General features: G+C 35.6%; 1 protein-coding gene across 1 annotated transcript; it reads right to left on the minus strand.

Moving 5' to 3' along the window:
- Positions 1-8,356: 8,356 nt before the first annotated feature.
- Positions 8,357-10,317, minus strand: LOC143585533 (uncharacterized). The gene is made up of 2 exons (XM_077067299.1): positions 9,922-10,317; positions 8,357-8,845 (listed from the first exon to the last, which is right to left on the minus strand). Exons 1-2 carry the CDS (start codon positions 10,173-10,175, stop codon positions 8,431-8,433), a joined length of 669 nt encoding a protein of 222 aa, XP_076923414.1. The 5' UTR covers positions 10,176-10,317; the 3' UTR covers positions 8,357-8,430.
- Positions 10,318-15,945: the final 5,628 nt, after the last annotated feature.

Raw genomic sequence — 15,945 nt, forward strand, 5'->3', positions numbered from 1 at the left:
ATAAATTGGTTTTTGATTCATGACACCTTTTAAGACTTGTTGCAATAGGGTGCTATCATCCATTTGTTTAGAGAAATATGGTATGGTTGGTGTGAAATATGTCTACGTGGATGCAATGCATAGAATAATTTAATCTCTAACCTAATAAATAAAAATACGGTTGCACCACGTGGCACATTTCTATGACTCCTATGTTGTTTATTCCCACTTCTTTTTACCCGATCATTTTCTTATTTTTCTTTACAAACAAATCACTGATTCTGATTTTAAATGTTTATATTGATTGTTATTTTTATACACAAAATAAACAAATGTGTTTTGTGTACAATAAATCTATGGAGTCCTCAGTCCCGGACATAAATTTCTTAAACTATATATCAAACTCTAGAAAACATAAAGATAAAAATATTATTATACATGTTTTATTGTTTAATTGTTAGTTAAAAAAAGATATTTAAAGATAGGTCACATGACCACACTTACATCCCATATCGTCAACTTGTGGTTTGTTTGACTTCGCCACATCTGCAACGATCTGGATGCTCTAAATGCATCCAAGACAATACGTGTAACAAAACTTAATATATGAAGGAAATAACTTTTTAATACATTTAATCAAATTTTATATATGTACAATTAGCAAATTTTGTTATATTGAATGAACGGAATAAATAAAATGAATACAAGACCTTGCATGTAACAAATTCATCAATGACGCAATGAGAGATTATAATATATATATATACAATGCAATCCTGAGTTCATATGAATAATATTTTGGATAACATATGTGATTGTAGGCCCTTAAATAAATGGAATATATCATGTTACAAAATCACTTATAAGATATTATATTATATACAATGTAATTCTTTGGTTCATCCGAATAACATTCTGGACAACATATGTAGGAAACCATTAGCCTTTGTCGTTTTGATTCAGGAAGTAATTTAATTATTACAAAAGAATATAGTAAACTACTTTATGAAAAAGAATTTAATAAACACATATATACCTGAATTGAAAAAATTAAGGATTATTTTACCCAATAAGTTAAGCGTATAAGCTAAATGACATATTAGTTCATGTTTGATGAAAAAAATGTTTAATAATTAAATAAAATATTAAAAATAATAAACTTATAATGCATTGTTAAAAGACAGATTATTTACTAGTGTTTAAAACAATATAAATATTTATTTAGTTATTTTGGCCCTTCTAATTAGTATTTAATAGTCATCAATTAACAAATAAATGGTCTTGAATGATTTTGAAGATCTAACTAGTTTCAAATTGTGATGATTAATGTGAGAATTACATGTGACAAAACATTGCCGGTTTTATTAATGAATAGAGATAAGATAAAAAGATAATCTCTTTTAGGGGGGGAGGGGTGGTGGATGTGGTGGCATCACTCATCACACACCCCACCCAATTATATTGTGTCACATCACCAACCCAAAATCTATCACATGTGATGGTTTTTTACTAGGGGTGGTGGTGTGATGTGATGGTGTGTGATGGAATTTTTTATTTTTTATTTTTTTTGTAACTTTAAAAATTAAAACAATATTTAATAAAACTTAAAAATAAAAACAATAGAGTAATAGCACATAGTTCTACTTAAAATTTAGAAATAAAAAATAAAAGTTACAACGAACGTCTACTCCTCGTCTGAATCCGGAAATTCCAAACCTAAAGAACCTATATGCGCAACAAGATCCCATCTCAACCGATGATGAATATCTTCATCCTGCAAGTCTAATTGGACATCATTGGGAACGGGAACTTGAGTCGGAGGATCCGGTACCCAATCTGGAGAAATTGCATTTCCATCTTCTTTTAATAACATATTGTGTAATATGATGCATGCATACACGTAGCTAGAGATCGTGAGTTTTTTCATTGCACGAAACGGTCGACTGAGTATGCACCATCTACCATTTAAAACACCGAAAGCTCTCTTGACATCTTTTCTTGCCGATTCTTGCAACTTCTTAAACGCCTTTTCATTGGTCTCAACAGGAAACGAAAAGGATTTCACAAAAATAGACCATTGCGGGTAGATACCGTCGACAAGATAGTAGCCACGTCTGTAATATCTCTCGTTGACAAAGTACGGACAGAAAGGTGCGGTGCCATCTGTTACACTCTGAAGCAACGGTGATGTGTACAGAACAGTGATGGGTTTTCGTAGAAATTCTTTGGCATACAATTTTATAATTGCTTTACAAAAGAATTGTAGACATTCACGTGAAGTTCTCTCAGACATTTATAAGTATTCATCGTATTGGTCGGGTGGGTTATCTGTCGCTAGTTGACGAATAGCGGATGTGCATTTTTGAAGCGGCGTAAAACTTCGTTTGCCTCTCGCGTTGTAAGATTCTTGAAACCATTATTCTTTTGCTTCGACGTTGGCTACAATCTTTAAGAATAAAGATTTCGGCAAACGAAAGCGTTCCCTAAACGTCTCGTCATTGTACTTCGGCTCCTCCACAAAATAGTCGTTCATTAGCACGTCGTGGGCATGTATATGATCACGCACCACCACCTTTTTCTTTGGACGGCTCGGGCCTTCAAGTTCTTTGTATAGCAACGGGAACCATTCGAGAATGTCATCGTCCGAAGACGAAGAGCTATCGGTGTCTATGGGCATCGAGTGTTTCGGAAATTCCATATTTTTTTGTTGTGAATGAATGGGAAGTTTGAGAGTGTTTTTGAGTTGGATTTGGTTTTGATTTGGATTTGGTTTATGTTTTTGTTTTGGTTTTATATTGATTTTTTTTTATTTACCCCCCCCCCCCCCACACTCCTCCAACGGCTACATCCAACGGCTACATTTCTTGGAAACCACCCCCCTTCACGCGTGACAACCATCACGCAAACAATCCTTTTTAGCGTGACAAGGGGGCGGCGGCGGTGTTGAAAGTGCCATCACACGTGATGGGGAGGCCACCACGCACCGCCCCGTCCGCCCTTATTTTAAGAATAGCTGGGTTAATTAATTGAAAAAGAAAAAAAATGTGTAAATTAAGAGAATGTAATTAACTCTTTAAATTTAAAGAGTGTGGTAACATAAGTCGTCGTTGAATAAAAAAAGAAATAAAAAAAGATTATGCTAAATAAATATATGGTATTTATTGTGATTCAATGTACGGGTGGAAGTGGAACACATTACTTTTATTAATTTATTAATGATTTGAAAGAAGAAAATGATGGTAGAGAAATGGAGCCCATTAGGCTGAGGGGTGTGGGGGGCGCGAGAGGGGGCGTGAGTGGGGGCGCCAGCCAATAATATTGTGACGTGTGACAGAGAGAGAAACTTGATAAGATGGGTGTTGGTAGTGGTGATAGCGCCCCGGGCCATGGTGTGGAGGGGCGCGAGAGGGGGCGCGAGCGGTTTATTTTTTTATTTTTTTATAAATGTATTAAAAAAACGTATTATTAAAAAAACAAGAAATTATTTAAAAAAACACACATTAATTAAAAAAACACATTAATATATAAAAAAAAATTAAAGTACTAAAGAAAAACATTATTCTTATTATTCGGCTTCGTCTTCTTCGATCAACCTCTTCCGGATACGTTCCTTTTGTTTTTCCATCAGCATTTGGACGACCGGATTTAGGTGGCTGAAGTCTCTTGCAAGGAAGTCCAAATCTCTCATTCTTTTTTTTTCCTTTTTGTCAATAGAGACCACCTCCATGGTTTTGTTGAATTTATTGAGGGATTCAACAAGATCGTTGATGTTTACGGCTTCCCCCTCAGCCGGTTTTTTCCCCCTGGCGTCCCTTCCCAATGGCCGCCTCCTCGGCGGTGAAGACGTTTCCTCCCCCGCAACGTTTAGGTCGAATCCAACCCGGCAATCCGACCCGGCGGAAGTGCTGTACGCTCCAGACGAACTAGTTTTAGTCCGTTTCGGCCCTACTTCCGCATCAAGGTCCGGCGCCACTAGCTCAACCCACTTGGAACACCTTCTCAACCTCTCCCACACCTTTACATCGTCCCACGTCTTCACCGTCCCATACCTCCGCAGGCACTCCTGCCTCCACTCTTCGACAGTGAAATTATAGACCGCCAAATCGTCACTGCCACTTGGTCTCATACGACCGGCGTTCCTGTTGAACAGATTAGTAAACAAGCCGACAAATTTTCTGATTTCGGTCCACCGACCCGAAATCATATCGGCGTTCCGCTCTGTACTCCCAACGAGCGAATAGAACGTCTCCCTAACCTTTGTCCAAAAGACCTTGCTCTTTTGGTAGTCCGCTGCAAAATGCATAATAAATTTGTATGTCATTTAACTTTTTTATTTAACTTTTTTATTAAAAATCATTTTTAAAAACGTTAAAACAATTACCGCAACGCCGATCCTCAGAAGTGGCTATCCAAGCCCGACACAGGGCTTCCTTCTCATCCGATGACCACGGAGTGATTTTCCGTTTCGCCCTTCCGGTCGAAGCCGAACCCGACCCGTCCGTTGCAACTTGTTTTTTCCGGTGGACGCGTCTTCTTTGTCCCGCAGCTTCACCTTCTGGTTCTGGTTCTTGTGTCTCCGGAACTACAAAGTTAGGAGACGGTTGTATGTTGGATGGTTGAAAGCCGGATGGTTGTTGCGACCCCGAATAAAACATCGGTTGGTCCGGTGCCGACCATAAATCTTCGTAACTGTAATCTGATTCTAGGTTTGGGTACCAATTTCCAGCCATGTTTTTAAAAAAAGGTTTGGAATATGGGGTGATTTCGGGTTTTGGGCGTGGTATGTGATATTGGTTTTGGGTGTGGTATGTGAGAATGGTTTTGGGTGTGGATATATGTGATATATATTGTGATATATATAGAGGAAAAATTTTTTTTTTTTTTTATTCACATTTAAGCCTCCAACGGCTCTTTCACCATTCCCCAAGCACCCTCACGCGCAACAGCTCCCGCGAGCCCCCTGGCGCCTGCATCGTTTTCCGCTCTCGCGCCCCTCTCGCGCCCCTATCGCGCCTCGGTGGTGTGGTGCTCGCGCCCCGGGGCGCGATCGTCTGGCCTCTTGCGCCCTTCCTAGCGCTCCACACCCCTCAGCCTTACAATCATATATCATTGTATGTCGTCAAATCATACACCTATCTCACCCGTGGAACTTTTTACCCCTCAATTCCATTCATGCATTGTCCCATCATCCCTATATTCCTTTCTATTTCCTTTCTCTATTAAAAGATTCACACCTACTACCTTTTTTTACCATTTTTATAAATATCTTCATTAAAACACCACTACTATTAATTCAAATTCTAAAATGTTACAATAAATCTTCTATTTATTAAGCCTTAGGGTGGCGTGGTGGTTATATGATGGACCTCCGTCACTCCACAATTATCACGGAACACCGCCTCATGTGTTTTTATCTCGAAAAGATGGCAAATCTCAATTATGGTGATAACGGGAAAGATAAAGATTACGATTCATGGTAAACAGTTAAAAAAACCGTTTGGAAAGTTCATACATAAAACCCAACAAAACCTTTAAACAAACCAAACGAAAACACACACATTGATAGTTTAAGTATGAACAAATTTTTAGTGATGGTCATGGTTATGATCATGCATTTAATTGAAATTTTATTTTTAATGTAGTTTTTTTTATTTAATGAAAATGAGTTTTTACTTTATTTGAATTTCATATTTAATTATACGTGTTTAAAAAATGTTGTTTTGTAATTTATTTTATTTTAGTTATAAAAAAAAGTTATAGAAATGGTTTAAGTGTGGGAGCTAGAAGTGAATTAGTAATCAACTGATGGACTTAGATGAAATGATGTGGCAGCTTGTAATTGATGGTTTCAAGTGATCACCATCCTTCCCTCATAAATAGTGTAATTATCTTATAATAGATGGATTAATAACACTTAAATGATTACGGTCAAAGAAAAAGAAGAAGTTGCTTTCGGTTTTATGCTTAATCAAGAATTAAATGAATGATTATAAAACATTGTGTTAGAATTGACATGGTGCATATCAAATCAAATCAAATCAAATCAAATCAAATGTGGGCACATAATAATATTATGCCTTATTGAGACAATTTTCTTATACCTAACTAACTACGTTAACTTAATGATAAGACTTGTTACAATCAAGAGGCTCACAATAATGATGTTTTACATTTAAATTCAACATGGACGACTCGGTGTCATTCAAATCAATTCCAAATCAACATCCAATTTGCAAAAAAAATAATAATAATAATAAATAAATAAATAAATAAAGTATAATGAAGCAAATAATCATAAAAAGAATTTTATCAAATCCTTATTCTCGTATAGTTGAATCATATTTAGTCTATACATTTAGTGAACTGTTTTATGTTTAATATTGTTAGGATAATAAATATGTTAAAAGGCCAGTTGTTTTTACCTATTAAGCAATAACGAGCTACCGGAGTACCTCAAATATAAGCCCAAGAAAGCTTGGTTCTAGGCCCAATCCAACATGAAGAAAATTTTCGAATGTTTCGGTTTGGGCCATGCCAACTTAAGCTTGAATCCATAAAAGAAAAAAATAATCCAAAAACTATATTATATTTCATAAACAAGTTAGCTTTTTAAATTTCTGTTTTCTTATAAAATAATGTTAATGGAAGTGAACGAAAAGAATAAAGCTTGAGCAACAACTTTATATATATTTGTATTTGTATAAAATTAGTCGAAACGGTTTTTCTAAACAGGATGAAGATGAAAAGTACTTTGATGTTAAATTTTGGCTCAAAACACTATAATAATATACTGATTAAGCTAGTATTGTATGCCTCTTTCATCATATGTTAGTAGCGGGCGCGCCTGTGGTGAGCCCATGGGTCAACCACCTTCAATGAAATAAATAGAAGAAATTAACAGAGTTAGTGTTAGATACTCATTAAAATCTAGATGACCTCGTGACCCTATGTGTATGCACGTTAATATGACGGATCATATAAAACTATTTTTGTTACATGGAATATACATTCGCTAAGGTTACTGATTCCTATGGCATTTTGAAACAAATCTCTACGTTTACTAATATAATGTAATTTATGTGTTTAATAACGTTTTGTTTAAATAACTAAACTTTACAACAACTCACGTTTCATCATGAATCTTTAACAATGTATTTATTTATTTTAATTGGCTTGTTTTGTATAATTAAACATATATATAGTAATCCACTAATCCTGCTTAGAATATAAAAAATTATGCATTAACACATACTATCCGGCATCTACCATGTCTATGGTATAGTGAACGGTTTAATACTATAATTAACCGGGAATCATAGTAGTATAATACTCAAGTTTATTATGTGAAGTGAATAGCATAATATATTATTACAGTCTCATAAGGTTTTAGTTGTTGGATTCTAAGCCATAAAATTCGCAAACACGTCGTTATTTTGAAACTATAACAATCTAGATTTTTTTTTCCTAGATGATTTTGTCCAAGGTATCATATTCTTAGGATGAGTGAGTTCTTAAGTGGACTATGCATGTGGTCTACTAATTTGCTTGCCAATATATTCTTACTATCATCATCATTTTGAACACACGTGAGATTGTAACCTAAAATATGTTAGAATCAAGCATCATGAAACAAAATGAATAGAGAAAATGTATTCGTTGTCTTTTTATTAATAATGAAGTTTTATGTTGGAAGAACAGGTCAAAAATTTATACAAACACATGAGGGTTGATGGGTGGAATCATATAAAGTTCCATAAAATTAAAGGCTTGTACTTATAATTAGTGAAGTTCTATTTTGCATGATACATCTTTAGTAACTAACGAATGTATTTGTTATGAGATATGACCTAAAGTAGGCCTCTTCACGAGCTGAGTCGAACCGAGTGAGTGAGGGCTTGCTTATTACAAACTGAACAGAACATAACAACTCATTTACAAACCGAGCGAAAATCAAACTGATCCAAAATCAAATAGAACATTGAGCGATTTCCGAGCGTTACTTATTTCTTTTTCACTTTAAAATTTTCAATATGAAACGAGTTTGAAGTTCTAAATAATATATCTATAAATAAATTAGTAGTTTTTAGACAAATTTGTAATAGATTGTAAATTTCTATAAATAAATATTTTGAAGTGATACTAATGCAAACTAATTTCTAGTAACTTATCGGCTCGTTTACAAACCAAGCTGAAATCATACTAGCTTTTTTCGAACGAGCGTTGAGCAGTTTAGAGAGCCCCTGGTCCTAAAGCCCTAAACAAATTCTTTAAAAATCAGATAGTTTTATAACACCCTACTCTTCTCATACATTACAATTTACGTTACATAACAATATCCAGAAGAAAAAGTAACCTTTAAACCTATGCATTACAATATGTTCCTTTTATTCGTACACATGCTTATTAATATTATTCTGTCGTCTGTTGATCATCATTTTCTCCATTCCATTTCTACAAATCAAACTTAAACCAAATCTCATTTACTCTGTTGTCAAATTCAAACGGAGAATTGTATTGTGCAACCGTGTACACCGTCGTAATTTCACTCGCGTGGCTTTTTTCAACCGCGTCTCCCCAAGTGGTACCCGAGAGACTGGAGGACAAGGCGGCGGCTTCGACACCTATCATGGCATCTGACACAAATCCACCGAATTGGCGCACTGCTACATATTGCTGTCCCCATTTTTGAATTGTAATCCCGTTTGCAGGGGGCGGATCAGCTTGGTTCTTCTTCGGGACGTAAAAACTCACTAGAAACGAAGATTCACAGAACGGCCCGTCACTTGGAGCAATCTCGGTTAGAACTGGAGCTGTCATTTCGATCGGTTGATTGTAGTTATTTTTCCCTTGGATGTAGTTGAATAACCTTACATCGAACAAGTGAGTGATCAATTTAAAGTTCGTGGTCGGTTTCGGTAATTGGACAAAAACTAAAATTTCGGTTTTTGAGTTTTGAAAACCGTTCGTTTTCGGTCTTTTTGGTTTTGCAATTTAAGCTTAAAAATTTTGGGACCAGAAAAACAAAGTTGGACAAACATAATGAATTTGGGCTTAAATTTCTTAGTTAATAATTAATTGACTATTATACATCTAGGCTAGTTAAGTTAAAGTTAAACTATATATTCAATTAATATAAGTTACTTAAAATCCAAAATTAAAACATGAAAATCTATAAGTTGGGTTGGGTTCGCTTTTTTGTTTTTAATTACACCCAAAACCGAACGAAAGTTCACAAAAACATAAAACTCGGGATGTGCATGGATCAGTTTGATTCGGTTTTGAACTCAACCAAAAGAAAAACCAAAATTTCGGTTTCGAAACTTTTAACAACCGCGCAGCCTCAGTTTTTACTTTTGAATCGGTTCAGTTTCTTTCCTTTCAGTATACCATTTACGCTTGCAATTTTTGGGTCGAAAATAAAAATTGGGCAAAAATAAAGAATTTGTACCTAATTTTTTTTATATGATCATACATGTGGGCTAAACACTATATAACAAAGTATTACTATTAACATAAAATTCATAGTAGAAGTTGAAAATCTATAAGTTCGGTTTAGTTCAATTTTAGTTACACGCAAAACGGAAACGCGACCAAAAGTTCGGTTTTTATAAAAAAAAATAAAACCAAACCGTCGATTTTTGTTTCGGTTTGCTTTTTTCAGTTTGTTGTATGTTCACTCTTGCATAAACTCAAATCTGTCGGTTATTACTTAGATTTTTTTTTCTTCGGTTTCATGCACACTAAACTATAGGGTTTGGATAAACTACAAATAAAATTAACGTGCTAAACGTGAGAATCAAACAGAGTAATTATATATACAAGTAAAATAATTATGTAATTACCCTACTTGTTTCTCAAGTTTAGCATCTTAATTTCATCTTTCAGACATCTAATCAAACGCTTAATTTAACAAACGGAGTAATAAATGAAAGAATATCTTACTGAAGAAAACCGGTACGAGTTCCTTCAACGAAAGAGATATCATTAATAGGAGCCGTAGTGGCCCACATACTCGAATTATAAACTCGAATTTCATAGTCATCACCTGAGTAAACGACGTCGTATGTCGGACACTCGATGCGGCTGCACTGCGCCGGGTATCCGACGGCTTGTTTCTGCGACGGCCATAACCCAAGCTTGACGTCGGAGAGTAGGGTGAGTAGCATTGATAGCTTAAAGAGATTGAAAACAGCCATTGTTGATGATGTAAAGAGGTGAAGTGAGTGAGTGATTAATATTATTGATGGTTAATGTGGCGGGTAGAATGGAGAATGACCACATGTTTAAGGTTATCTGTTGTGTCTTTATTTAGTGTGTTTCAGAGGTTGATGTTCTTACACGTGGATGTTTTTAATGGGCTTTTGTTTTGGTTATCATCACTCTGGGCTTATAATGGCCCAACATATACTTACCTAGTTGTCTTTCTGTTCAACAATGAAAAGATAAAAATAATAGTATCGAAGAATTTAGGTAGTGTTTGATATACAGTTTTAAAGGCGAATTAGAATACACCATTGCTCACGGACACCACCAACAACAAGTAACGACTGCTTCTGGCCATAGCCACCACCACCTCCACCACTAACCACCATTACTGCCCACCACAACCATCACTCTCATTTTTATTTTCTTCCTTCTTTTTATGTTTGCCAAACAACATAAAGTAATAATTAATTCCATTCCATTACCACACTCATTTCTTTACCGCTTACCAAGCATACACTTAGGTGCTGTTTGTTTTTGCAGACATAAACTGTCTGCAAGCTGATTTCATCTGTTTTCATGTCTGCAACTGAAGATGTGGTCTGAAGATCTGCAAGCTGAAAATATAAGACTGTTTGTTTTTATAAGCTGATACTGTCTGCATAACTGTCAAACTTATCTCACAAGATAGAAGTCATTTATTCAAGTTACATCTAGTTTTTAGTCTTTGCCATGCCGATTTGGTTTTGGTGGGTGGTGGAAGGTGGTGGTGGTGGATGGTGGTAGTGGCGGCGGACGGTGGGTAGTGGCGGTGGATGGTGGTGGTGGACAATGGGTGGTGGTGATGGATGGTGGTGGTGGTGGACGGTGGTGGTGATGGATGGTGGTGGTGGTGGGTGATGGATGGTGGTGGTGGTGATGGATGGTGGTGGTGATGGATGGTGGGTGGTGGACGGTGGTGGTGATGGATGGTGGTGGTGGTGGCGGACGGTGGTGGTGATGGATGGTGGGTGGTGGACGGTGGTGGTGATGGATGGTGGGTGGTGGACGGTGGTGGTGGCGGTGATGGATGGTGGTGGTGGTGGCGGTGATGGATGGTGGTGGTGGTGGGTGATGGATGGTGGTGGTGGCGGTGATGGATGGTGGTGGTGGTGGCGGACGGTGGTGGTGATGGATGGTGGGTGGTGGACGGTGGTGGTGATGGATGGTGGGTGGTGGACGGTGGTGGTGGCGGTGGATGGTGGTGGACGGTGGCGGCGGGGTACGGGGGTGGTGGTGGCGGCGTACGGTGGGTGGTGGTGTTGGCGGACGGTGGTAGGAGCAGTGGATGAGAGGGTGGCTGCAAAGGGAGAAGAGTAGGGTTTTTTTGTGAAGATGTTTTAAGCAAGATTTCCTTGCTTTTCTTTTAAGATGAAAGAAGATAACTTCAGATCTGTTTTAAGAAAAAAAACAAACAGTCTTCAAGGGTAATGTCTGCGCGCCTGCAGACATTAGCTCCCTTGAAGATGTTTGAAGAAAAAACAAACACCCCCTTAGTCTCTAGATTAACTACTTAGTAATGAACCTGTTTTTTTAAAGTAATTAAAGGCCTAATCTTTTCAATTGTTAATAATTTTATCCTTTTGCTAACCTTAATTTTTCAGTTAATTTTTAATAAAATGTCCAAAATACAATTGATAAATATATATTAATTAAAAAAATGGTTTATAAAGGGTATTTTGATCATTTCATTTAACAATAGCTGAAAATTTTACTGAGTTAGTTCAAATGATGAAAATGGTTAATAATTGGAAACCAAAGGCCTTAAATGGCTATAAAAACCGCCTTGATAGCCAAGTACTTAAGCTGGTTAAACCCGAAGGACTAAAGTCGTATACAACTCTAAAATATAATATTTCTAACGCATGTATGCAACAAGCATATATATATATATCAATCTTTCAATTATTATTATATTTTATTTTTATATTATTATATTTCAATTATTATTATTATATTTTATCTTTCAATATAATATTTCTAGAAGCATTGTTCTCTATGTGCTACGTGCATATGGATCAGGACGTTCCAACCACCACAAGACCACAAACCGCCCACCCACCATTGGGAGCGAGTCGTGACCTTGAACTAAGGTAGAACGAGTGAAACCGCACGAAATGGAGGCATAGTTTTGCTAAGTGCAGCATATTTAGTTACAACTAGTGCAGCCATTAGTGCTGGTGGTGGCGGTGCATGTGGTGGAGGAGGGGATTGTTGATTATGGTTTGATCACTCCGGGGGATGCCTAATGATTATAGATCGATTTGTTGATTCGTTTTGTCAGTTTCGAATAATTGTATGAAAAGGAAAGTTTAGTTTTGGTTATGTTGAAATCAAATGTTCATGGCATTGTCTTTTTGTTATGGGTTTCTTTACTTCGTTAAAAGTTTGATGATTTATGTTTAAAAATATTCATTTTTCTTGACAACCAACTTTTCGAACCGAGCTTCAATGAGCCATCTAGCTCAAATTGTAACTCTTTTAGCTTCACAAATCAAGCTTAACTAGGCTTAACGCTTTTATGATTTAATAAATAATTTGATTATTATACACTTGAGCTAGAATGCTTGAGTTAAATTATATAATAACTTATTGTAAATTACTTTATATCCAAAATGAAAAACGAACATCCATAAGTTGAGTTTGGTTCGGTTTTTTTTAATTTTAATTTACATGCAAAATCAAGACGAACCAAAAAGTTTGATTTTAATCAATCAATCATCAATCAATCATACCCAGTGAAGTCTCACAAACAACAAAGCTATAGGTAGGGTCTGGGGAGGGTGAGATGTAGGCACACCGTATCTCTATCCAAAGGGATAAAGAGGTGGCTTTCAGAGAGACCATCAGCTCTAAAATACATATGTATGAAGTATTACAAAGAAAATTAAAGTTCAACAGTATAATAATAATAATAATAATAATAATAATAATAATAATAATATTATGAAAAGTTTGCTTTTAACAAAGATATAAATGGTAAAAACCGAAAAACTCAAACCGAACATAATCATGAAGTAAAAAACCAAACTTGAAAAACCGAATATGGACATTTTTAAATTTTCAAAAAACAAGATTTTGGTTTTTGATTTGAGTTCAAAACTGAACCGACCTGACCCAATTTGGGTCAAAAATCAAAATTGGGCAAATATAATGAATATGTGCATATATTTTTTGGCCATTAAATTCAAAGTAACATTTTCGTTGCGTTCATTTTGAACAACTAAGCGATTGCATTATGAATTTTCTTGATTTTGTGAAGAAATAAAAAAGATAGAGATGAAGATTGGTTACAGAGGTTTAGGGTTTGAGAGGTAGGAGATTAATAGTTTCGTCAAATCCATTAAAAGTTCCGTCCGATCGAACGGTTCTTTAACGAGTTCCGTCGGATGCCTTAACAGTTCCGTCAGATCCGACGGTTTAGCGACATACGTCGGGTCCATTAACAATTCCATTGGATCCGACAGTTCTTTAACGAATTTCGTTGAATTCGTTAACAATTTGTCGTCTTCTCATTCCGTCGGATCCATTAACGTAAAACGTCGACGACTAATGAAGAACCGTCAGATCCGACGATTTAGGGTGCTTATTTTGCTTTTTTTTCTTTTTTTTAAACAAGTGGTTATTTTGGGTGTTCAAACATGGTGTAGACTTAATAACTTGTAACGAATTCTAATTAGTTACAAATAATAATCCCGACAATTTAACCAATAATGTTATCCCACCCAATCACTATTAAATAGTTTTAAAACTTTGTCATATATAATTGTATAATATTAAAATGAGTTAAGTGTTATTTTAGTTAGTACATGTGGTTTGGTAAATTACGCAACTTTAGTATATAATTTTTTATTTTGTATAAATGGCTAACTGAGTTTTAAAAAACTTGCATTTTTAGTACTTTTTTTCTAACTCCGTCTATTTTTTCTAGTTAAGTCGGAGATAATTTAGTAACTTCGTTATTTTCTTTGTTTTTTTTCTTTTCTTTTACACGCTTATATCCTGTAAACCCAAAATTCATAATCATAACATCAAAATCCAAATCCTAAATCCCCAAACCCTTTCTCCATATCATCATAGGGTTTGAATTTTTACGATATTTAGGATTTAGATTTTGATGTTTTGATTTGGGGATTTATGATTTACATCCTAAATATTTTTACGATATTTAGGATTTAGGTTTGAATTTTGCTTCATACATATGCACTTTAGAGCTGAGGGTCTCTCTGGAATCCACCTCTCTATCCCTTGGATAGAGGTACGGTGCGCCTACATCCCACCCTTCCCAGACTCTACTTATAGCTTTGCTGTTGGTGGGACTTCACTGGGTATGATTGATTGATTGATTGAAGCGTTTAAAAGAAAAGAAAAAAAAACAAAGAAAATAACGAAGCTACCAAATTATCCATGACTTAACGAAAAAAATAGACGGGGTTAGAAAAAAAGTACTAAAAAATGCAAGTTTTTTTGAAACTATGGTAGCCATTTACACAAAATAAATAATATATACTAAAGTTACGTAGTTGACCAAACCACATGTACTATAATGACACTTAACTCTATTAAAATAAAACATTTCATATTAATTTATGTGACCTCAAAATCCTGTTTCAGAACTCAGTTTTAGACGGCAACCCAACATTTTATGCCCATTGGCCGGTCATTTTATTTATTAATAGATGAACAAAGTCAATTGACACTAATTACACTCCCCATCGTTGCTTCTTCTTCTTCATTATATTACATGTCTAGAATCAATCTCGTACGTTCCATTTCATTTGTTTGTTGGAGGCTAGAACAGAAAAGAAAACAGTTTATATGATTTCTTTTATTCAATTTCTGAGCACCTAAAATGATTTCTTAAAACAAAAATATTTCCATTCCACCTTTAAAAGAATTCTATGAACCAAACACATGTCTTTTTTTTTTATAACACGTAATTATGGAAAAATGGGCAATATATTGTATTGCTGTAGTGTGTGGTGCAATCTTCGCAACAATGCTCTTTTTGTCCCAATGTTTGTGTATTGATGGGGGCATTCCAACCACCACAAGACCACAAACCGCACACCCATCATCGGGAGCGAGTCATGACCTTGAACTAGGTAGAACGAGTGAAACTGCAAGAAATGGAGGCATGGTTTTTCTAAGTGCAGCAACTGTAGCTGCAACTAGTGCAGCAGCCATTAGTGCTGGTGGTGGCGGTGCATGTGGTGGTGGTGGCGGCGGAGGGGCTTCTTGATTATGGTTTGATCACTCTGGGGGATGCCTAGCGATTATAGATCGACTGCTTGTTGATTCGTTTTGTCAGTATTGAATAATTGTATGAAAAAAAAAGTTTAGTTTCGATTATGTTGAGATCAGATGTTAGTGCCATTGTCGTCTTTGTTAGGAGTTTCTTTAATTCGTTAAATTTTGATGTATGTTAACAAATGTTTCTTTTTCTCAGCATCCAATTGTTCGAGTTGAGCTTACTTGAGCCCGAGCTCTTGCTCAAATTGTAACCCTTTCAGCTTCACATATTCGCAAACTTAAAGCCTTAAAACAGTTATATTGTTTATACAAATTTTATTTAATGTATGAAATATATTTTAATAGTATAGCTAATTTATATATACTATAGTATTAGGTTATCTGTTGATTTCATATTTCGGTTTCAACGAATTCTACAAACCAAACAAGTTATGAATGAGATTCAGATTTCAATTCCACTGAATTCGGGTT

This window comes from Bidens hawaiensis, unplaced genomic scaffold (genome assembly GCF_021521415.1).
Source record: "Bidens hawaiensis isolate Kalapana, Puna unplaced genomic scaffold, B.hawaiensis_p1.1 tig00001575_1, whole genome shotgun sequence".
NCBI lineage: Eukaryota > Viridiplantae > Streptophyta > Magnoliopsida > Asterales > Asteraceae > Bidens > Bidens hawaiensis.

Excerpts from the sequence above, each read along its gene's own strand:
- LOC143585533 (XM_077067299.1), bottom strand. The coding sequence starts at position 10,175 with ATGGCTGTTTTCAATCTCTTTAAGCTATCAATGCTACTCACCCTACTC. Across the intron at positions 8,846-9,921 it reads ACTCGTACCGGTTTTCTTCA|GTTATTCAACTACATCCAAG; the intron begins GTAAGATATTCT and ends GTTCGATGTAAG.